At 41.7% G+C, this 25,258-nt stretch overlaps 1 protein-coding gene across 9 annotated transcripts in view; it reads left to right on the forward strand.

Annotated features, from left to right (window-relative positions):
* The window catches only part of LOC147014221 (neuronal cell adhesion molecule-like), a 395,545-nt gene that overhangs the window by 150,960 nt on the left and 219,327 nt on the right, over positions 1-25,258 (forward strand). For 8 of the 9 annotated variants that reach the window (XM_085851995.1, XM_085851996.1, XM_085851991.1 and 5 more), the window contains 6 exons: positions 11,225-11,330; positions 12,386-12,582; positions 15,112-15,234; positions 15,592-15,762; positions 21,691-21,744; positions 23,917-24,034. In XM_085851995.1, coding sequence (XP_085708121.1) covers positions 11,225-11,330; positions 12,386-12,582; positions 15,112-15,234; positions 15,592-15,762; positions 21,691-21,744; positions 23,917-24,034 — 769 coding nt within the window. The remainder of the gene's footprint in view (positions 1-11,224; positions 11,331-12,385; positions 12,583-15,111; positions 15,235-15,591; positions 15,763-21,690; positions 21,745-23,916; positions 24,035-25,258) is intronic. The other variant, XM_085852000.1, reaches the window with a different exon arrangement.

The raw sequence follows: 25,258 nt of genomic DNA on the forward strand, positions 1-25,258 counted from the left end.
GGGGACAATCCACCCATGCCGCAGAGACCTCCCCTTATACGCGAGACGCACAACATGTGATCCCGCGTCATGTCCCTTGATTCACGTTAATTCACCACAGAGGGTAACAAGGAAAGGCTGTCTGGGAGAGCATAGTGCGAGCTTGTTTTGGCAAGGGATTGGGCAGAGAGGTGAGAAGTCAGGAGGAGCGAGACAAGAATAAAATCGATAAAAATACTGCAAGGCAAGTAATCTACCTATGGTTAATGAGAAACATCCGAAGAGGGAGCTTCCCATCACAAGATGCCAATTACATAGAGGCTTTACTTTTCATGACCTCACTCGTGGCCAGATATGACGCCACAGCACCTGCGCATAGATGGAGGTGAGGAGGGGGGAGGGAGGGGAGGATGAAGACCAAATACTCAGTTATTATCTGAGAATGGCAAAGTAAAGACTTGGTTCTGTGGAGAATTCCAAGGCAACAGCCGGTGTTGAAGGCAAGATTGGAGAGGTGATCTGCCCAAGACAGGTTATAATTGATAGTGAGACCCCATATATACAGAGACTGTACCTCTCCCAGATGCTTACAACAACTAAATATGGTCAGGAAGAGTGGAGGTGAGCAGATAAAATGAAATATACGGGCAATACCCCTTGGTGCTCACCTGGTAATGGCTGGATAAGATAACCAGGCAACCACTGTTCGGCATGGATGACCCACAAAATGTATAATGGAGAAGAAAGTAAATACCTATGGATTTTTTTTTAATACCATGAACAAACTTTGGAATATCACGGGTGATAAAGGTTATGGTCAAGTTTCATTGGAATTGCGTGTGCAGTTTCTGAGAAGAAAGCAAATACCTATTTTGGCGTGAAAACCCCCCGTAGCCCCACTTGGAGCTCAAATTTTTCAATGGCGTGAACAAACTTTGGTACCACACGGGTGATGAAGTTGTGGTGAAGTTTCATTGAAATTGTGTGTGTAGTTTCGGAGAGGAAAGCAAATACCTATTTTGGGGGGCAACCCCCCCCCCCCCCACGAAGAACCCTGAGACCCTAATTTTTCAATACCATGAACAAACTTTCGTACATCACTTTTGATGAAGGTGGTGGTCAAGTTTCATCGGAATTGTGTGTGCAGTTTCTGAGAAGAAAACAAACACCTATTTTGGGGTGGAAACCCCCTGTAAACCCCCTTGGAGCTCAAATTTTTCAATGGCATGAACAAACTTTGATACATCACAGGTGATGAAGGTTGTGAGAAAGTTTCATCGAAAATGTGTGTGTATTTTTTGAGAGGAAGGCAAATATCTCTTTGGAGGGGAGGCACCCCCCCCTCCCCACCATAAACTCCATCCGTGAACCCCTCAGACCACTTTTTTTTAAATGCCATGAATAAGCTTTGGTATGTCATGGGTAATGAAGGTTGTGGTCAAGTTTCACCAGACTTGCAAGTGTGGTTTTTGAGAAGAAAGCAAATACCTATTTTGGGGAGCAACCTCCACAGACCCCCTTTGCGCCCGATATATATATATATATATATATATATATATATATATATATATATATATATATATATATATATATATATATATATATATATATATATATATATATATGTGTGTGTGTGTGTGTGTGTGTGTGTGTGTGTGTGTGTGTGTGTGTGTGTGTGTGTGTGTGTGTGTGTACATGTATATTTTAATGCCATAAACAAACTTTGGTACATACACGGTGATGAACGTTATGATAAAGTTTCATCGAAATTGTATGTGTAGTTTCAGAGAAGAAGTTAGTTTCATTACTCCACCTCCTCAAATCTTCAACTGCCTTCTGCCCCCGCTCTTGCCACCATCCTCACCAGCACCACAGAGCCTTTTCTCCTCCTCATCCGGCCCCCTCCCCTCGCTATTCTGCAATCCCCCACACTCTTTCAACAACTCTCCTTACCTCCCCGCTCCTCGCTTGTCCGACCCTCCCCCTCCCCTCCCCCTCCCCTCCCATCCCCTCCCCTCCCCCTCCCCTCCCATCCCCTGCATCCAAAGCCTCCTCCCCTCCCTCTTCATTAACAGCGTGGACCTCAAATATCCGGAGCCTTCGCTCAAACCTTTCAGATCTTTCCATACAGGTTACCAGGGACAAACCAGACATAATCTGACTAACAGAAACTCTCCTTCCTCAAGATGTCTCTGACTCCCAAGTATCTCTCCCTGGTTACTCTCTCCTCTGGTATTACAGACCTGAGCCTCGTCCTGGTTGCTCTCTTCATCAAAGATTCTATTTCTCACTCTCCATGCACTGCCCTCACTCCCCACACCCCCAGGAATACCTCTAGCTAAGGCTTCCCCTCCACTCCCACCTCATGTTTATATGTGTACTGTACCGTCCACCTAACAGTGATGACTCCATCTACACCTCACTATCCGAAAACATGGACCAACTTCTATCTTCTCATCCAAACTCTCTCTTCCTCATGTGGTGACTTCAATTGTCATCACGCCAGTTGGCTAGGTGTGGGCACCTCTCTCACCTGTCATGGCACTTCAGCAAAAGCTTTCTGCGACTCATTGGGACTGACTCAATCGGTCAACTTCCTGACCCGGATCTCAACCAATGGTACTCCATCTCTTCTGGACCTGATGTTGACAAATTTCCCTGAAAATATCTGCTGTTCTTCTTCCACTCCAATTGGTTCTTCTGATCACATCCTTGTCAAAATGGACATCTCTCTGGCATATTATCAGAGAACCACCTCACCGCCGTCGAGTCTGGCATTTCAGTCAAGCCGACCGGCAGAGTCTCCAAGCAGCCATCAAACTTCTCGACTGCTCTCACATCGCTACTTTCTCCAACATCAACTCATCCTGGGAATTCTTTCAATGAAACTTGCTCTCCCTCATGCACAGATTTATCCCCTCTCGTCTTCAGTTTTCCTACCCTTCCTCTCGCCCTTGGTTCACTGAAGCTTGTGGCGAGGCAGTTGTTCTGAAATAACTTGCCATTGCCTCATGGAAAGTAAACCCAACTGAGGGTAAAATCTCAGTTCTTTCCATAAAGCTTGGAACAAGTGTGTATCTACCCTCAGGAGAGCCAGAAAACAACATCTTTCTCATCTGAAGTCTGAACTCTCAAACCTCTCTCCCTCCTCAAAATCCTGGTGGCTTCTAATCAAATCTGTTTCTGGTGTATGCTCCCCCTCAATCCCCTCCCTTACCTCAAATGGCCGCACTGCTGATACCGCATGTGAAAAGGCTGAATACCTCAACTCAGTGTTTGCATCGAAAATCTTGTGTCCAAAACCCATCGCTTTCTGTACCCACCTTATCGAGTCGCACCCAACTCTCCCTGGACTCTGTGTCCTTTTCTTGTGACAAGTGGCGAGCTTGCTGTCAAACCTCGACTCAGATTCTGCAACCGGTCCAGACGGCATCAGCCCACGTGTTCTAAAAACCTGCTCCTCTGCTTTTGCTCACCCGCTCTTTCTTCCATTCACCCTCTCATTTGCTCAAGGTCATCTGCCATATGCTTGGAAATCAGCAAACATTACCGCTATGCATAAAAAGGTGCAAAAACAGATCCCTGCAACTCCAGACCAATCAGCCTTCTCCCAATTATCAGCAAGGTTATGGAATCAATCATCGCTTCAGACATTAAATCCTTCCTCTTCTCCAATGGCCTGATTTCCGATCATCAATTTGGTTTCAGACCAGGCCACTCTACCCTGGATATGCTGCTTCTGCTCTCCCAACAATGGATGGAGGTCCTGAATGCCATACATGAAATCAGAGCCAGATCCCCAGACATATCGCGTGCTTTTGACACGGTCTGGCACCCTGCCCTGCTCACCAAACTCTCTTCTTATGGTATCCAAGGCCATCTCCACTCATGGATCGTGGACTTCCTCTCCTGTCACAGTCAACGTGCGGCCCTAAATGGAGTTCTTTCATCCCCTCTTCCTGTCCCGGCTGGAGTTCTTCAAGGTAGTGTTCTGGGCCCTGTTATTTTTCTGGTTTTCATCACTGATCTCTCCGACTCTCTGGAAAATCCTCTTTATCTCTTTGCTGATGACTCCACCCTCTGCCGTACCATCTGTCATCACTCAGAATGGCAAACAGCAGCTTCTTCGCTCACTGCAGATCTGGGTAAAATCACAAACTGGGCCAACACGTGGAACATGTCTTTCAATCCGGACAAATCTCACACTCTCACTATGTCTCTCTGAAAGGACCGTTTGGAACCCCCACCCCCCCCATCTACTTTCTCAACAATCCTCTGGAAGAAGTCCTTTCTTTCAAGCTTCTGGGTCTCACTATCTGCCATGATCTTTCCTGGGAAAGCCACATTTCCAACCTGGTCTCCAAAGTCAGTCGCTGACTGGGAATCCTCCGTCGTGCAAAGTCCTTCCTCAGCCCACCTGAGCTCCTGACCACATACAAAGCTTTTGTCTGCAGCCTGATGGAGTACTGCTCTCCCATCTGGGCTGGTGCTCCTGCCTCCCACCTTTCTCGGCTTCACGCTGTGGAAACCAAGGCATTGGAAATCATTGGTATCTCTCACGATGAGGCTGAGTCTTTGGGTCTCTCGCCGCAGGCAGGTCGGTGGTCTTTCTGTCTTCTACCGTCTCTTCCCTGGCCTCGCCCCCCCTCCCCCGGGGCTCTGTCTGCTATCTGTCCCACCCATATTTCTGCAGGGTGCTCAAGGTCTGCCAGCAACCCCCTTCTGGTTGAACTACCAAAATCAAGAATCACTGCTCACCTTCACTCTTTCATTCCTCTTTTTCCCGCCTTTGGAATAAACTCCCTCACTCTGTTCAATCTCATTCTTCCTTCCAGACCTTCAAAACAGCTGTTCACCAGCACCTCTTATCATCCCCCATCCAAATCCTCAATCTTTTCTACGCCCGTTAATCCACCCCAAACCCACCTCCTTCAAATTCCCTGCTTTCCTTCCTGAAAGTCCCTGTAGTGTCCATCTTGTATATCCCATGTTCCCTGCCCCATCCCTCTCCCTTCCACAGATCTCATAATGTCTCTGTTACCCACTGTTTTGTCCTTCCCACTCCTGCCCCTTCTGTCTCATGCCCCCCTGGCTGTGCGTAATGTTTTAGCTCTCATACCTGCCTCGACAAGGTATACCAAAACAAAAGAAAAAAAAAGTTGAAAGTATTTATGGATGGATGGATGGATGGATGGATGGACGGACGGACGACACACCATCCCATAAGCTCCCCAGAACTCCGTTCCAGGTGAGCTAAATAAAAATAGATTTAGAAAAGAATGTAGAGAAGTTGGATTCAAAAGAAAAAGGACTATTTTAAATAAGGGATGGTGACTCAAAGGAAAGAAGGTTGGTAGGATATCAGAACAAGAGTTGGGTGAGATACAAGGGAAAGTGGGCTGGGATAATAAAGGGTCATAAAGGAAGGCGAATAGTTTGTGCAGGGCATAAGGGATGGTGGTGAGAGTGAGGGACAGAATCAAATTTCCCATCATTTTTATCTTTTCAAAAAAACCCAGCTCATTTTTCATATTTATATAACCTGGATCTCAGATGCGTCTGCTGAGTCGTAGTAGTAGTGGTAGTTGAAGTAGTAGTAGTAGTAGTAGTAGTAGCAGTAGTAGTAGTTTATAACCTGGACAGAATCTTTCATCACACACACTTAGTTAAGTCTGGTGTTGGCTTAATAGTTAAGGTGGCTGGTTAAGATTTTATGGTCCTCAGTTTGAGCCCCTGTTGTGCCATTATGTAACACCAGGTGGGTTGACTCAACCTGCCATCCTTCCTTGGTCAGAAAATGAGTACTAGCTTCCTGGGAAGAATGAGCCATTTGGGTATCCTGTGTTGGAGTGGTGACCCATTCAGGATTGTGCCCCTTTGCCAAGGAAAAACTGCTTTGGCAGCCCTATGCTTCTTCTTCGTCTTCTTCTTCCTCTTCTTTGTCTTCTTCTTCCTCTTCTTTGTCTTCTTCTTCCTCTTCTTCGTCTTCTTCTTCCTCTTCTTTGTCTTCTTCTTCCTCTTCTTCGTCTTCTTCTTCTTCTTCTTCTTCTTCTTCTTCTTCTTCTTCTTCTTCTTCTTCTTCTCCTCCTCCTCCTCCTCCTCCTCCTCCTCCTCCTCCTCCTCCTTCGTATTCTTCTTCTTCTTTAAATAAATACAATTATCCCCAAAAAGAAGTCCCTACAGGCAAAAAATGAAACATTCTATCCTTTATTTTGCCAAATTGCCAATAAGCCATTTTGAACTAATTGAATTGCAAATTTGGAAACGCCCTCTTATTTGATATATATAAGCAACTATTAGTTATTTCAACATTGCAAGCTGTAATATTTTCATATAACTAGAAACACCCATTCCCTTCAGGAGCATTGGCAGGTCGTCTCAGGGGGAGGGGGGATTTTCTTCTGTGCCTTCAACCTGATCCTGGGTGCTTCCAAACGTATGCAAAATTGGGTAGAGATCGGGCCAGCCATGTCTTTTTTTCCTATGATTTTCAGATGTACATACATACATACAGTACATACATTCAATTGCCTTATTTAATACGAGCAGGGTTGCCCAGTCTATTTTTGTGGGGGCGTAAAACATTCCCCTACGCCCACTAAGGAATGGGGTGCCTACACCCATGAAAGAGCAATTTAAAAAAACAAATCCCCCAAAATCCAACTTTTTGTTTTCATTATTTTTTGCCTAAAACACCCCCCAAGACTCCCTGATGAACCCCTGAAAGTTTGACGAAGATCCGTTTAGCCATGTTTGAGAAAAATAGCGACACACACACATACACACAAACCGTTCTCTCATATATTTAATATAGAAGGATTACTTAAAGGGCTATCTTGAAATACAATCGAAAGTTGTTTAGTGGGCAGAGGATGTGTTTTGCTTCCCATATATGTCCTTTTATTAGCCATAACATAGCAAACTTAAACGCAGTCAGTCATACACCATGGCAGAAAAGGCCACAAAACATTTCCAGTGGCAATTTTACAAAAACAAACAAACTCATTTACCTATTTTGAAGAGTGGTTGAGGAAAAGAAAAAGGAGAAACAGATAATCGAGAAAAAAAAAACTTTTTAAGATGAAATAAGTGAGTAATAGGAGGTGAGCAATGTTCAGAAGAAGAGCAGAGAAAATAACGACATTGTGAAGAATGTATGAGAAAAGAGAAGGAAGAGGAGGAGGAGGAGGTCGAGAGAAATGGGCCTCAGTGGGTGAGACAACCCCCCCCTCCCTACTATTTTAGTGTGCATATAATATCTACACAGCCCTACATTATGAGAAACAGATATCATCAGCAAAATCTCCACCAGGAATATAAAGATATTCCAAGAATAATACTTACATATTGATTGGTGCTTGAGCTAATTTCCTGTGATTAATGGATGAATCTCCGACACGTGGGTCGTATTGCGAAGACAAATTATTATCATTATCTATTTTCATGGTGCATTGATTATATTAGAACATTGATGTTGTGGAACTGTTTCGGTTAACAACGATGGAAAAAGGGGAAGTGATGGAAGGGTTTGTGTGGGTTCTTCTTACGTTTAGATCATTGCGGATAATGGCTCGAATCGATTTCAACTCTTTGAGACCAAGTGTTGATAATTATTCTGACGAGTCACCCTTGTTCGTAGAACTGTTTAATTTCTATTTCTTTATGATACCAGTGGAAAATTTCAGCTTGCTATAGGATTTAACAATCACAACACAGATTCGACTCAAGGGCACTCGGTAGAGCGCAAACCTCCACCACGTAATATCTGATCCACGAGAACATATCAGGCCCATTACATTTTTGAAATATCATGCTATATATCGGTTTTGCCATATCTCTCAATGATGAAAAATCACTTTAAAAATTAAATAATTCTCGTAACCAGATTCAAATTCGGATCTTCACCAAAATCGAATCAATTTGTCGAGGTGACACACACACAAAGTGTCCACCAACTTTTGTCCGAATCCGTCCACAACTTTTTGAGATATTGTGCTATGTATAGTTTTTGGCTCCATCTCTCAATCGTGAAGAATCACTTAATAAATTGTCGTACTTGGATCTGGATCCAGATCTTCACCAAAATCGAATCAGTTCGTCCTTGTCACACACCCAACCTGTCCACAAAATTTCATCAGATCTGTCCGCAACTTTTTGAGATATCCTGCACACAGACAACATAACTCCACCTTTGGTTGCGGAGGTGAATAACAAGTGATGTATATTTTTTAATTTGGTTTATACCCATATTGCTTCAACTATTACAGATGTTGGGTTGACTCACAGGGAGAATGCTCACATCTGGCTTTGATTCCTCGGTCCTGAAAGATCTGTCTCCAAATGGAGTCTTGCTGCAATGCGGGCAGAGTGTTTCAGCATTCCCTTGCTATAAGCCGAATATTCTATCTGCTAGCTTGTGAACATTAAACATGCTGCAGTAACTTTTGAAAAGAACAGACGATTGAGTGCCACAGACTGGACAAACTCTGAACTCCTACACTTACCAATGTGGGAACCTCATCAGAGGCCAAGTCGTGCTTCAGTATTGATTGCACATTTAGAGATAAAATGAGATTAAAATGTTGGTATTATTTGAAAGCGTGGTGACCATAATGTTTCATCGTGACACACAAACAATGTTTTGTTCTAAATGATGTCTCCTTTCTACTGATACTACTACTACTTATACCTCTAGTTTTACGTCTTATTCTTCTTCATCAGCAGAATAATCATCTGTTTATGGAGGATCGTGTTACATTCAAAGATATTTTCCTTAATTAAAACAAAAATCTATTATTTTTTTTGATGATTTAATGATGTTGAACAAGCCCATTGTCCAGTAACAGACCGATATCAGCTGCATCTCCTTTTGTAAGTAATACAATTATCTGTCACCTGTAGGTCTGCCATTCCTCTTCAGCTTTGGTAATCCTTTCATCTTCTTCTTCTGTCCTTTTAAGAAAGGTTTATAACACACAATATCTGAGACCGGCCCTGTATCTCCAGAAATCCTGTCAAACAAATCCTTTTGTCGTCCACTGTGAATAACTTCAGGAGGAAGTAATGCTTCTCAAGCTGTTTGATCTTTGCCACCATATGCATCCTGTGCGGCATAGATCAGGTGGAAAAGGTGGCTTCTGTAGCTACACTGTTTTCTTTTATTTTTCCTTCCAAAATCGAGTGTTATGGATGAGCCAGACTGTCCCAGGTCAAAAAACCAGTAAATACCAGTAGCTTACTGGTCAACTGGTACCAGTTGAAAACCAGTAGCCAACTGGTACCAGTAAAGCCAGTTAGTTTCTTACTGGTTTTAATATGGAAATTGGAATAGAGTGATATATTACCAGTTGAAATACAATTGTATTTAACTAACTGGTATCAACTGGGACCAGTACATTGTAACTGGTATCAACTGGGAGACCAGTACATTGCAACTGGTATCAACTGGGACCAGTACATTGCAACTGGTATCAACTGGAACCAGTAAGACTTTAACTGGTACAAATATGAGCTACTGGTTTTTTCAACTGGGAAATTGGAATTCTGACTGAATTTAACTGGTACCAGTTGAAACCAATAGAGACCAGTTAAAGACCAATTAGAACCAATAGAGACCAGTTGAAAATGTGTACTGGTTTTAACTGGTTTTTCGACCTGGGGTGCTAGACCATATACACTTCGTTGTATCACTCAGGTTTATTTTTCACAGTATTACAGGCCTTTCCATGCGGTGTTATCACACTTCATCACAGACTCTCTGACAAGGTGGAGTTTAAAGCAATGTTTTGGGCATCAGGCAGAGGTAGAAGTACGTGTTGAATAAATTACTATTGTAATATAAATATGGGTAACAATTAATCTTGAAGTACAGTACCATTGTGCATCACCTTAACTGATCATTGCAATGGACGCAAGACATGGGCACAAGGTTTGTACTTCAAGCACCACAGAAAGGTTGGACTACCTTGGTCTTAGCCCATCTCTCATCTTGTGTTTTGCTGACTCGTCTTCGACTTACTCCTCCTCTCCTTCTCTGCTTCTTCCTCTTCCTCCTCCCAATCTTCATCTTCCATCTCTTCTCCCCATGCTCCTCTTCTTTTTACCTCCATTACCCCTCATCTTCTTTAAGGAATATTGTCCATTTGCATTTAATAACATCATACTTAAATTTTATGGTTAGACTTCATCACAAATTCACTTTGTCTTTTCTTGATGAGACAGAAATAAAATTTCAAAAATTTATAATAACTTCATCTGCATGATCATAATCTTACTTCTTTACTTGAACTTAGTTTACAAAAATGAAAAGAACACATTTCGGTCTTTTTTCAGTAATTTCTCTGATTGGCATCCACATGTTGCCCCTGATTTGTTGTGAAATGCACGTGACATCATTTCAATATGTGGATGAATTATGATTGGCTATTAAACAGATGACGTCACATGCATTTTGATCAATTGTGCACAAGACATGGAAACATCCACAGAAATGACTCGGAATTTCAGGTTTAATTTGCTGCTTCAGGAGGTCTTTTTCATACAACAATGGAATGAGTTTTTTTTTCAAAGATTTGAGATTCTTTCACAATTTGCCTGATCTTGTTTCATTTTATGAATTGCAGCTCAATAAAGTTATTACAAAATCTAACAATAAAAAACTATCAACTGGAAATATATTTGTGCAAATACAAGTGAAAACCAAGAGCGAGTCAGAGAGGGTTGGAGGTGATTCAGTCATCCTGCATTTGTCCATGGGGACGTTAAAGCATTATAATAGGATGGTCAATGTAACAGAAATGTTGCAATAATTTGGAGGATTAAATTAGTTTTCTGTAAATTGCCAACACCAAAGAAAGTCCTTTGGACTTTCATGTGGCAGCTATATATTTTTTATTTCAAGAGCATGAAGGAAAATAAAAAGTTGAAAAACACTCAGTTTGTTAACATTCAGCAGAACAAAAAGAGTAACGCTGGTGGTGATTGGTCAATGGTTATCAACAAGCAAATTGAGTTGATGGTATTGTGGTACTGTATTTGATTTGTATAAAATGGTGACACTATTTTTCTCTCCCCCCTTTTATTTATTCTTCCTTGTCTTCACTCTCTCTCCCTCTCTCTCTCTTTCCCTGTCTCTCTCTCTCTCTCTCTCTCTCTCTCTCTCTCTCTCTCTCTCTCTCTCTCTCTCTCTCTCTCTCTCTCTCTCGCTCTCGCTCTCTCTCTTTTTCTCCCCTTTTCTCTCTTGCAGTTGTGCAACCACCCAAAATCACAGAACAGTCACCAAAGATACACTATGTGGACCCCACGGAAGACATCTTCATCACCTGTGAAGCAAAAGGCAACCCAAAACCCATGTATGTACACAGATCTTTATTACGTGAGTAAGAATCAAAGAGGTTGGAGGGGAGGGGAGGATCCGGTGTATGTAATTGGGTGCATGTAAGTGCCAGTGAGCAGAGAAGTTAAATGCATTTCTTGGCACAGATTCCAGAAGGGTATGGGCTCTTGTAAAGGGGTATGGCAGTTGGCCAGCAAGGTAAGAGCACTTTATTTCTACTTTATACCCTATTGTGCAGCATGAGAGATTTCTGTTTGCCAAAGCTCTTTAATAGAGCAAGGGGAAGGGGGAAGGGGGCATGATGTTTCATGGTATTTTCATATATCAATAATTAATTTGTTCTCTCATCTCTCACATTTGAGTATTTAAATTGCTCTCTATGCATTGGTGTTGGCTTAATGGTTAGGGTGGTGGGCTTTGGATCCTAGGGTCCTGAGTTCAAATCCTGCTCAGCTGTTGAATTAATAAAAGGTGGGGTTAATTCGGCCTGTCATCCTTCCGAGGTCGGCAAAATTAGTGCCAGCTTGCTGGTATCCTGCGTCGGAGTGGCGACCCATCCAGGATTGGGCCCAATAGCCAAGGAGACTGCTAAAGTAGCACCAACACTCTGTACAGAGTATGGTCCCAATGGATGGATTGCTCTCTCATCCTCATTGTAAATGAAGTGACCATTATGTGAAGTTACTAGTTTTTTAAAGGAAAACTCCCCTCTTTTTTCAAAAATTGAGAGATTATAGTTCTGACCTTAATGATGTTATCACTTTACATCCTTAATAAAAACAATGCATTTTTTAAAATGCAGCTCCAGTGAATGTTTTAGTGTTTTGGAATTCGCCAGGCATGTTGCTTGTGTGGATTCATGGTTGGCTGTGAAAAAAACAGGACATTTCAACAAAGGATTTAAAAATAAAGCAGAAGTAAATTTCTTATGATTAATAAGTGATAAATACATTGCCAGAATTTATTTACAAAAGCTTATGACTGGCTCATTCCTTAATAATACAATGCTTTCATCTCACAGCACATCATTTCCACAGAGTTTCAACATACTCTCAACATTTCGCCCAACAGATATCGGTGGAAGAGGGATGGCAAGGATTTTAACCTTTCTGCTGAGCCAGGAGTGACGATGGAGAAGAACTCGGGGACACTGAAGTTCAGCATTTTAGATGTGGAGAATGTTACCGCCTTAGAGAGAGAGTTTCAGTGCATCGTCTCCAATGCAAACGGGACTGCTGTCTCAGAAATAATCAAGCTCCGGATGGCCAGTGAGTTTCACTTGCCGATGATCTTTATTATTTCATTTTATTCCCTTACATTTACTCACAGGTGCTAATTATAAACAGAAAACACACACACACACACACACACACACACCACACCTCTTAACTGGAATGGTAGCCATGAACCTTGTGCCACTCCAGCACTTGCTGCAGAGGCCTGATCAAAAGGGAGTGCTGCCACATAACTGCACTGTTGAGGTGCCTAATACCAGTAAATAAGAACTTTAAGTTGCAGCTCGGGTGATCATCTTCAACATTAAATGGGAAAAAAAACCGGCTTAGTTGCAGTCTCTGAAAATCACAGAACCACCCATTGCCAAATGCACCGGCAGCTGCTACACTACTTACAGCAGCATAAGCCAGCCAGCTCACTTTATAAGCCTTATTGAGCATGACAATAAGCCTATATTCTGGAGGAATGCAATCAATCCTTGACAGTTATCTCTCTCAAGAGATGCCATTTTTTTTCATAATTGAAAAACGTTCAAAAAAAAAAAATCAAACAACCCCAACACTAACAATGTTAATCTCATGTACTTCAGTACATGATTAAAGTACATATTCAAACAAAACCTGTCAAACTAGTAAACATGCCCTTTGACTCTAAGGCCAAAGCTCATGGTTATCCAGAAAACATAAATCCAAACCCACAAGACCAGAGTACATGGTTATACCAGAACCTGCTTGGGACCCTGTTGAGACTGCGGTTTTTTTTTTATACATGAAACAGGTAAGAGGTCAAACATTATAACAATACCAAGGACATTTAGTTTGGTCTGAAGACCAAAGTACACAATCCATCAAAGCTTGTCAAACTGTCATCCTCATGCATGTTGGCCCGAAGGCTAAAGCTCATGGTCATGCAAAACACACATATCCGAGCTGAATGAGCCAGAATGCGTGGTCATTCTATCAACTTCATCAGTTTGGGCCTGTTGCGAATGCCCTTTGTAATTAAAATGAAAAAAAAAAAAAAAATCCAACATTGTTGCAAAGTTAAGGATGTGAACTTTGGCTCTCAGACCGAAGTATATGTTCAAACAAAGCTTGTCAAACTAATTTGCACACACACTTCAGCCCGAAGGCCAAAGGTCATTGACATACAAACACACACATCATCGTCCATCTATTGAAATTGGGGCCAGACTCTGCGTAGAGCGTTGGTGCTGCCAAAGCAGTCTCCTTGGCTATTGGGTACAATCCGAGACAGGTTGCCATTCCTCGTCCACAGGGCCAAAATGCAAAGTCATTCCATAGCTTTGTCAGTTTTGATCTTGTGACACCGCTTTTTAATATAAAATAAAGTAAAAAAAAAAAAAAAACATACAGTATTCTAACAAAGGATGTACAGGTCCTTAGCCCTATGGCTAAAGTACACATAGCACAGCTTGTGAAACTAGCATATGTGTGCACTTCTGCCTGAAGGCCAAATCACATCATCATACAAATACAAACACAAACACTCTAGCCTCCAGGGCCAGAATGCATGGTCATGCAAACACGTACAACATAGACCACAGGGCCAGAATCCATGGTCATATCACAGCAACTTTACCAGTTGGCCTTATGAGACCACTTTTGGAATAAAATAAACTAATAATTAATCAAACATTGTAACAGAGCTAAGGACCTGTACTTCAGCCAAAAGGCCAAAGTACACATTCCAACAAAGCTTGTCAAACTATCTCATCACGAAGTAGAAGATTACAAGCAGAAGCTAAACTGACCATCAACCTGCCAGATTATTTAACAATCACCTCAAGAGGGGAAGAGAACCTTGCAATACATTTTTATTAATTGTTGGAATGAACAGACATGACGTCTTCATCAAATCAAAGCTCCTTGATCAGACAAAATAATTTCCCGAGTCTTTGGGATGTCAGGAAAGCCCCAGTATCGTTCATGAAGTATTGCATTGCTTGTAATGCAATGACAGAACAGCTGCACCCAAGCATTCCATGAGTGTAATCAGTGATCGTTGTAGCATGTTGTTGTGCAAGTAATGGGTATGCTGTGGTTTACAAATGTGGAACGAGTTTGGTGGAGTGATGAGTCCAGGAACACACTTTTACCCACTCACGAAGCACTGTGTGATGTGATGAAATGCCAATTACTGGCTCATCAGTAATGACCATATATCTGAAAGAGCGAGAAGACATACTATGCCAGGAATATTGGAGAATCCCAGCTCAAGCGCATCAAAATCTGGTAGAGGTGAGAGTAAAGGTCGAAGCTGGTTTTAGCAATGGGAGGCTCATGATATTAAATTTCCTCACTTCAAGATTTGTTATCCATTTTCAATGGCATTGTGTGTGTTCCATAACTTTTGCTGGAATCTTGTAATCATATATTGTATTCATACATCACCATGTATCATTATAGTGGACATGGGGTTTACATACCAAGTCGTGCTGAGTGGTACACACCGGCCCAAACATAGCACAGCATTACACAAAGAGAAGTCACAGCCATGAATGAATGGTGTATGATGGTGTCCGACATGTCATGTTTCAGCAACAATGAAGTGGCCCAAGGAAATGATTGAGCCAATGGAGAGGAAGGAAGGTAAATCCCTCGTACTCCGTTGTGATCCACCGTTTGGTGTTCCTCAGCCCAGGATTTACTGGATGAACAAAGGTAAGGTATTCCTGCCTTTACGGGCCATGCATTCTTAGTGTCTATTGGTCTGACCTAGTGTGTCTTAGTCTTATGATTCAAAAGTAGCATTTAGTAATAACTAATTAACACTACTGTTAATTTCCTGCTGGAAGAGATATCCATTGAACTGATGGCTAAACAATGTTCCAAACTGGGAATTGTCCGTCAAGGTTGATCCCAACATAAAAAAATAGTATCTTATGATGTGATGTTTGATTGAGTCTTCAACAAACTTGCAAAGATGGGTTTTTGTACTGCCCACAGTCCACAAATGTTGTCACCTGTTTTTTTTTTCCAACTAAGTTTGTGTGTCTTTCCTCCACCCATTATCTCCAGACATGAAGCAGATACAGCAAGATGATCGAGTGTCACAAGGCATCAACGGTGACCTTTATTTCTCCAACTTGAAGCCATCAGACAGCCGAGATGACTACAAGTGCATTGCGGAATTACGAATCACTCGCACACTCATTCAGAAACAGCCAATCAGCCTAAAGGTCACATCTGGTGAGTTCCAAATAGTTCCTGCAGCACGGTGTTTAAATGGAAGCTTTAGGATGTACCTGGAACCTGAAAACTCATCAGGCCATAAATTCCGTTTTGCTTTTCATTTTGATCACTTCGTGTTTTCTCTAGGAGACTGAGATGTTAGAGTTTTTAATCTTGTATAACTTGGTAAAAGGAACGCTTTTCTTCCTGTTTGACGGAAGTAATTTACACATCCTTAATTTGTTTTATGCATCAAAAATTACATTTACAATTCCTTTGTTAGACATTTCTTCTGGACTGAGTTATTAAAAGAATAGACCTGAAGACTGAGATTTTGGAGGTAATGCATTGACAAGGTATATGATGTTTCTCAGTTTTTGTTTTACTTGTTTTATTAATTCTTTCCTTTGGGTAAGGACTCCATCATTCAGTGTGTGGCTCCCCCTTCAGGCTTAGTGTTGTATTATGCTACTTATGGTGGTACTATAATATGTGGCAATGCAAAGATTAAGGAAAAAGACATTCATCACAACATTTCACAAATACATCTTCCACCCTCCACTCCCTACCCTACCCACTCAAAAAAAAAAAAAAACACTGAAAAAAGGTACGAAGGTGAGTTGGGAATATAAGAAGTACAGTGGATAAAGTTTGACCTGGAATTTATATTATAGAAAATGACAAGTCTGAAGACGACGATGGTTCACGAGCGGTATTTGACGATGTAGATTGTTTCAGAAGTCAAGGATGAGACAATGTGATAATGTTTGCCTAGGTGATAAAAATGATCAACATGATGTGGTACGAGTGACAGGTTATTAGCTGCAAAATGTCGAAAACCCGGTTTCGTTCAACATCTTTCAAAATTTGACCTTTGCATAACCTTGAAAGGTCACAAAATAATGTTGTGGACATTAAAATAAGGAAACAGATACGTGCTATAGCTTATTGGAGTTAGTTCGTCGAAGAAGGTCGAAAACCTGGTTCGATTCCCACAACTTTGAAAATTTGACCTTTGTGAACTTTAAAGGTCAAAGGTCAAGGATTATGACCTTTGGTGCAAAACTTCCTCTGGAACATTCCAGGAACAATATAACGTCATATAGGCTATATGGCATTTCACACTCATCGGATTATCCATACTTTGATGAAATCAGCGTAAAAACAAACTTGAAGGGGGCGCCACGGGCAAGGTGTTCAAGATAGAGAAAAATGGTTTCAAGACTTTAGGTGGGGAATGACCTCAAGATTATGCATAAAAAATATTGTCGTCCTAGCTCTCAAAGTTTTGGTGGTCGTATGATTTTTATGTCAAAATTCGCAATTTTCTAAGTTCGTGACCTTGTGACCTTGACCTTGGGACGAAAATGAAAAATCGAGCTCCGTGGGGCTATGCAGGTGCCATTGGGCTAACCAAATACCGAAACCCCTGCCAGATTCGACAAGCCCCTCGGAGAAGATAAATTTTTATGTCAAAATCCGCAATTTTCTAAGTTTGTGACCTTGTGACCTTGACCTTGGGACGAAAATGAAAAATCGAGCTCCGTGGGGCTATGCAGGTGCCATTGGGCTAACCAAATACCGAAACCCCTGTCAGATTCGACAAAACCCCGAGGAGAAGATGCAAATTCAAATCGGCTACCCCCTAAAAACACATTTTTTGGGCGTGGCCCCGCCCATAATGGGTGCACCACGCCCATTTTCAGGAAAACACAACTAGATCATGATATAAACCTCCCACTAAAATTTTTATCAGGATCGGATCAAAACCCACGGAGCTATGCTCGGGACAGACAGACAGACACACAACAATAACGAATATAGTGGTCACTTATTTTTTTTGTGAAAATATTTTTTCGTGAACCAAAAATGTATTAGGGAAGTTGAAACCACTTATTACCTTCACCACCAAAGGTGAAGGAGGTTATGTTTTCATTCCTTTCTGTCCGCTTGTTTATCTGTCTGTCTGTTTGTTAATTTAATTGCAGGAATCCTTCGGATTTCAGCAATTATGTTGGTCGGTTGTGTGTGTCATTCTGTGTCTGTCTGTCTGTTTGTTTGTGTGTTTGTTTACCCTGTCGCAGCCACACCGTTTCAGCAATCATGACCAAACTGGGTACAGACGTCGGCCATGGTCCAACTTAGACACTTGTCGTTTTTGGTGAATCTGGGTCAAAGGTCAAGGTCAAGGTCACCTAAAAACCGAAAATCTTATTTTCTCAATAATGTCCGCGAAAATGGTCGTATCGACTTCAAACCAAATCCAAAATGTGCATCTTCCAATACTGCATCCAACCATATGTCTCATTGGGGTGTCACACCAACACCCTTCTTAGTGGTCGGGGTTTGAATGTCAGGGGGGTCGGGTTAAAACTTTCAAATTGCGATAAAAACGCCATTTCAAGTCCGATTGACTTCCAAGTTATGATCATGACCAAACGAAGTGCTGTAACTCATTAAACAGTAGCACTGTCGACTTATAAGAACCAAATTGATTTCCAGGTTTTTGTTTTTTCAGAGATCATGGAGATATGACAAAGCTATTCTGGCAATTCCTTGCTCAACGAGCAATTTCATTTGTTTGTTTGTGTGCAGGATATCTCAAAAAGTTCTGGACGGATTCGGATGAAAATTTTGTGGACAGGTTGGGTATGTAACAAGGACAAACTGCTTAGGTTTTGGTGAAGATCCAAATCCGGATCCGGATCTGATAATTTTTTCAGTGATTCTTCACCACTGAGAGATAGAACTAAACTGATATACAGCACGATATCTCAAAAAGTTGTGGACGGATTCGGATGAAACTTGGTGGACACGTTATGTGTGTGACAAGGAAGAATTGATTCGACTTGGGTGACCATCTGAATCTGAATCTGGATACGAGAATGATTTAATTTTAAAGTGATTCTTTACCATTGATAGATCAGGCCAAAAAAACAATATATAGCATCATATTCCAAAAATGTATTGGGCCCGATATGTTCTCATGGACCAGGCATTGTGTGGTGAGGTATCCTCTCTACCGAGTACCCTTCTAGTTTCTCAACGTATTCCCCTAATAAATGTGCTCACTTGTCCCAACAATACGGTGCTGCCCTGATGCCATCTGCATAGTGATGTTTTTGGGTGGGTACAGAACCATTTCAGGACACGTGCTTTAACATCTTCATCATTTGGAAATTCCATACCACCCAATGATCTTTGAGTTATCCAGAGGTGAAAATCACAAGGGTGACAAATCTAAATTGTGTGGTGGATGATTTCGAACTTCCTGACCCATCTTAGCTAGAATATGCCTGTGTCCTTTGAGGTCCAGTACAATTGAAGTCCTTTTGTGTACCCACCTTGCGCTAACCTCATTTAATTTAAAATGACAACGAGAACGGCACTCGGTAGAGTGCATACCTCCGACAGGCTGGAGAGTTTACGTTTTTTTATCCCACTGACAGGCCAGATATGCATCCGGATCTTAATCACAATATAATCACCTTGTTCTTGTCACATCACCAATTTATCCACCAAGTTTTGTCACAATCCGTCCACAACTTTTTGAGATCTAGTTCTATGTATCGTTTTGGCCCGATCTCTCAATGGTGACGATTCACGGCAAAAAGGTTCTAGTATCTGGATCTGGATCTTCACCAAAAGCGAATCAATTTGTCCTTGTCACACATCCAACCTGCCCATAAAGTTTCGTTCAAATCGGTCCCTAACTTTGTGAGATATCGTGCTCACAAACGGACAAACAGACAGGGGTGAATACATAAGCTCAGTCCACCTTCGGTGGTGGAGGAAATGAACGATTGTTTCCACACTTGCAACACTGACATCCAATTCTTCTACAAATTCACATCCACTCACACCTTTAAATGTTTCCTTGAGTGATAAGCATCTGTTTGCATGTAATAATGCTCAAGATTGCTCAACAATTCATGGACCTGTTTGCATTGCATTCTCTAAACTCACAACTATGTGAATGACATGCATCATCATATTGTCATCCAGACGGTCTCCCGGGAATTTCAGCCTTTTTAATGTTCTTCTTCACAAGGAACTTAATGATACACTTCTGTTCCATAGCACACATGACTTAGGTGGCCACCATCTTGTTTTTACACAGAATGCTTTGACCAGTCACTTCTAGTAAACCTGCTCAGGGTATACACTATAATTGCAAAAAACTCACCTTTGTGAACCATCATTTTTAACTGATTTGTAATAAGTCAATCTTGAACTGCCATCATAGTAGCGATGAGGACGAACGTCGAAGTGTGGGTATACTCTTATCAATTGCTCTTACTGGTGTGGTTTTGATTGCCATGGATGCTCAGCCAAGGGTTTAGCCAGTTCATCGACGTTCCGGTGTGGGCATATAACCACATCATTTCTGGCCAGATAGTTCAAGGGGGAAAAAAAATTGAGTTGATGACTCATGGTAAAGGAAGACACCTGCAAATTCTAAAGGCTTTCAAGAGTTATACGACTTCATTCTTTCAGTTTGACAGGTGGAATCTTTGTTTTTTGCAGGTGGAATCCGCAAACCAACCCATGGACGCTTATAGCTGTCTTGTAAGGCACCAAATTTATCTGGATACAATTTTTGACATTTGTAAAAGCGTCATTCAGACATATTCTTGTTGAATATGATCATTGTCTTTTTATCGAGTGACATTTCATACATCATGAATAACTGTAACAATGAGCAGTAAACTCGTAACTCAGTCCATTTGACATCTACCATTACGCTGACATCACAAAGGGAGATTACCCGCCAAGCAGCTATTTCTAGCGATTGCAGAAGAGGTGTTTATCAGTGATGATGCGCCAGTTTTGCGTTGCTTTTGAAGTACGTACGAGATATGTCCACAGCGAGGATCAGGAAGCAGTTGTGTGAAAGATCGCTGCCCCCCGTACTGCTTCCTTTGAGATACTGACCATATGAATCACCAGAATCTGAAAATTCAGGATTATCTTATGTCGCCAGACATTGCCTTCCCAGCAGTAGTGAGAGTAAGAATTTGTGCTTGCTGCAAATGTAGCTCCTTTTTCATGGAACTTGGGTCATGGGTCCACGGAACTTAAATATTGCATGAACAGACTTTACTCAGAAAGAAAAGTTTCTGCAACTCTTCTTAGCATAAAACCCAGCTACTGCCACCATCTTAACGAAGGAGGTTGTATTCATGCAAAAATCAAGTAAAGAGTGTGATTGCAACGGACCACACTTCCAGCCATTTTGGAGTCATCAGCTTATTTTACAAAAAGGACAGGATCCTGGAACGGAGGTTTGGCCATTTGTTTTTAAGGTACTCTCTCCAAGCTGTGAAGACCACAATATGGTTTCGGGAATCGGCTGCATAGCGGTTTCCTTCCAGCTTATGACATGTACGGAATGGCATTGCATATGATGGACGGCATTTCACCAAAAAGAAAGATTTCTTTAAGCCCCAAACCCCAAGTAAGTAATCAAATACTATTCTTCACTGGGGTAGTAATTAGTTGTGAGGTTACCAGGATGGCAGCTCAGAGCATCAATGTTGCAAAATGTAGTTTTATAAGTTCAGAAATAAACCCACACAGATAGAACTGCCATTGCAATGCCCTTCTGAATGATGGCCTCGTACTCGATATGCAGCACTCTTAACTCGTTAGTCCAGGACGAAAAGTTGATCCGAGGTAAGTTGTTGTTGATTTGATCCGAAACAAACAGCACAAAAGTGATGAACTCATCACCAATGTGTTTCACTCACTCGACTGACCGATTCTACCCCAAAATTTATTTTTCACTAGTTTCACAATTTTTTTTCGTTTATTTTGTTTTTCGACTCTTTCCCATTGCTCCACAGTTCCCCGGCTTCTTTATTTGCCCCCCCCCCCATATATGCCCCTTCCACTTCCATACTTTGTTTTGTGTTTGCAGTGCTGTTTGACATTGTTTTGTTGCAGCGGAGATGATCAATGAGACAGATTCCGATAATTTGAGCAAGACCGAACTAGGTGGTGAGTGATGAAGACGAACCAATTATTTAATGGCCCTTATTAACACCGACGAACCTTTAGGATGTACTCACGGATATTGTTTTGAACAAGACGAAACAATAATCCAGCAAGATGAAAAATCTTTCAAGATTTTCCATTGTGATCCTAAAGATTTGTGTTTACTTCTTCCATTTCCTCTTTCTTTACTGCTTGCTTACAATCATGCTTTCCACATCATTTTGGATTTTTTCTCTCAGCCCCATGAAGAATAATACACCAAGACAATATGGGGTCGGTGGGGGTAGATGTGGAAATGGAGTGTGTATACATCTGACTCTGATTGCTCAATAAGTATGTACAAGATCCCTTGACCAACCATAGGCTTTCCCCTGGTAGTCCTTGATTATCATAGTATTATCTTCTTCCATTATGGGAATCATACTAACAGTCGTGTATTGAATATTTGTCTCATATTTTAGTGGGGAAAAAACTTGCAGGTGGGGGGCAGTCGCAAACCATCTCTGCCCTTCTGAACACAGGGCAGCTCCTCACTGTGCCCACTGATCCGTCTTTGTCTTTCTGAGATCCACGTGTGCCTCTTCATATCACTCCCTTCTGTCCGTCTGCCCACACTGCAGGCACAATACTTGGTTTGGTGGCTGATCTATGGAAATCCTTCTCTATCATCTTCAGATTCACATAGAGTACAGTTGTTGGCGATCAATGATGCATTCCGCTCCTCGCATTACAGCTGCATCCAAGCACCAACTGCAGTCTTTTTGTCTGATGATTGCAAAGTCTATACAGAGCCACTTCTTTGATTACCGGTGTTGCCATGCTTGTTTATCTGTGCCTTTCTTTTTGAATCATGTGTTACACACTAACACTTTATTTGTGGCAAGACATGACAGCAACTCTTTCCCAGAATAATTGACCTCTCCACACTCATGTGAACCACAAACAAATAAACACAAGTATCTCGAGACAATCATAAATTCAAGAAGGATTACAAGATATCTCATGTAGGTTTCCTGAACATCCATTTGCTCTCACAAGCATAACTGTGACCATATTTAGCTCAAAGCTTTCCACTGCTCCCACCTTCCCCAGCCCCCTTCCCTTGATACAATGATGGCTGACCTAGTGAGCACCATGGCAATAACGCTGTCATTCATCCAGTAGATGGCGACACCAAACCACTTTGTCTCTTGTCGAACAGCCACTGACAACTTCTAACGGTTTCGTTCTCCAATCGCTAAGCTCACTCGATGGTCTTCAGCAATACTCACTTGAGCATCCTGCCTGGCACTCTCTACTGGTCGTTCAGTGTCTACGAGTGATTGCATGCTCAATGAATAAGCCAGGTACTACACTGGAAATCTCTTCTTCGGATTTATTCAGTGTGCATTTGGGAGTATTGCAAGTTTTCCATGGGTGGACATGCATGGAATGAGCCAAGTGGCATCGTCGAACAGCACCCTGAAATTGATCATGCACGGGACCTCGCGTGCATTGCCATAGCATCATTAGATGGTCAGGATACATACATAGTACCTCTCCATTACACTGGGTCACCACTCTGAGGACGTGTTGGACCTTTAACATGCACGTGCGCACACATGCACATACACACACATACAGTATATCCATTGTGCATTCTCCAACCTTGGTTTATATTGTACTGAGGGAAGATTATTGGCAAAACCACACACACACACACACACACACACACACACACACACACACACACACACACACACACACACACACACACACACACACACACACACACACACACACACACACACACACACACACACACACACACACACACACACACACACACACACACACACACACACACACACACACACACACCTCAAGAATAATCAAATACTCCAACAAATTGGGAGATTACAAAGGTAGGTGTAAGCAAGAATAAACGGTGTAAGATGGTATCATAATGATGGGTTTGACAATTTGCATGCCATTTAATACACGTGTGCCTCATTGCCTGGTATCTGGTGCTTGATACACCTAATCCTCTTTTGCTCTTGCTGGTCTCATGTTATTGTCTTACTGAGGTCTTGATCATCTTGGACTATTTCTAAACTACTAAACATGAAAATACAGCTTTTGGATAATTGCTATGAAAGTTTTACATACTGAATGTATCACTGCATCTATTTCTAGTTGAGACACAGAAGAACCGACCTCCTCTCCTGCTGTCTCCTGAGGGAAAGGGAAAGTTCAGTGCAAAAACTGCACTCCATGGACAGGACTTGCTATTTGAGTGCATTGCAGATGGCCTGTAAGTATGTAAATTTTTTTTTTGAAATGGCCATTCTTTACTTGTATAAGCAACATAATTTGCAGAAACTGATATCTTGCTTGGGTGCCACGTTATTTGAGATATTGTACTTGCGAAAGATTATTTGCAAAACCATAATATGAAGTTCAGGCCATGCTTAGGTCTGTCGTTTTAACGATTAAGTGGCCTTTGCCATGGAACTAAAATGCAAGCCATGGCTTTATGATCCTCATAACAAGCAGAGAAAGATAGTGGGAGGCACATAATGTGTATGCATGTGTATGTTTGCACCAAGTCTAAATTAACAAGAGTAGAAATTTATTTGCAATACATGTCCCCTATCGATGTGATATTTTCGAAGTCTATAAGGGGCACAACGCTGTGAAAAATTGATGAAAAGCACTGAAAGTCAAACTTGTTCTGTAAGTTATCATAATAAAGGTGTGTACCAAGTTTCAGTAAAATATGTTAAAGCATATGAGAATAAAGTCTGAAAAACCACAGATGGGACAGGTGGATGGACAGACCGACGGACGGAGAGGAAACCTACAGTTCCCTCCGGTGAAATCAGTCGGGGACTAATAAGCTCAGGTGGCATCATAATGTGAAAACTTTTGCAGGCCACTGCAGATCATGCCTTACATACGAGTCCCCTTTCAAATAACTTCAATGCAAGCGGAGGCCATTATCTCCCATTAAACATGCACAATGTTTGCCAACTTATGGTTGATTGCCTATGCTCTATCCTGTTTAAATGCTAAGCATCAAGCAAGGAAGCAGCATTTACCTTTTTTAAAGTCTTTGGTATGACTCAGCTAGGGTTTGAAGCACTGACCTACCAAACTTAGAGCAGATGCTCCAACCATAACACCACCGATTACCACTTTCTTCACTCTTATCATTCCTTTATGTCGTGTGACTCAAAATGAGAAACATGGTTATGGCAACAGTTTAAACAACATTAATTATTTTGGAATCTTGGAGGGTTATGATGTTTATTTTTTGGGTTTCCTTATTTTATTTACAATTGGCATGTCAGGTAATGGTAGTCCAACAGTGTGTTCAGCCAGATCAGGTCCTGCTAATTTGGTGTTCCAACTCTCCAGTAAAAGAAGCATCTTTGTTTATGTGTAGCCTGGTCCAAAAGCTTCACTGCCTTAAAGGGAAACCTTTTGTCCTGTTTTCAAACAACATAATGTGCAACAGCTGATCAGTCTGATTACA

The sequence above is a fragment of the Eptatretus burgeri genome, chromosome 13 (genome assembly GCF_056783735.1).
Source record: "Eptatretus burgeri isolate ZD-2024b chromosome 13, Ebu_testis_v1, whole genome shotgun sequence".
Taxonomy (NCBI): domain Eukaryota; kingdom Metazoa; phylum Chordata; class Myxini; order Myxiniformes; family Myxinidae; genus Eptatretus; species Eptatretus burgeri.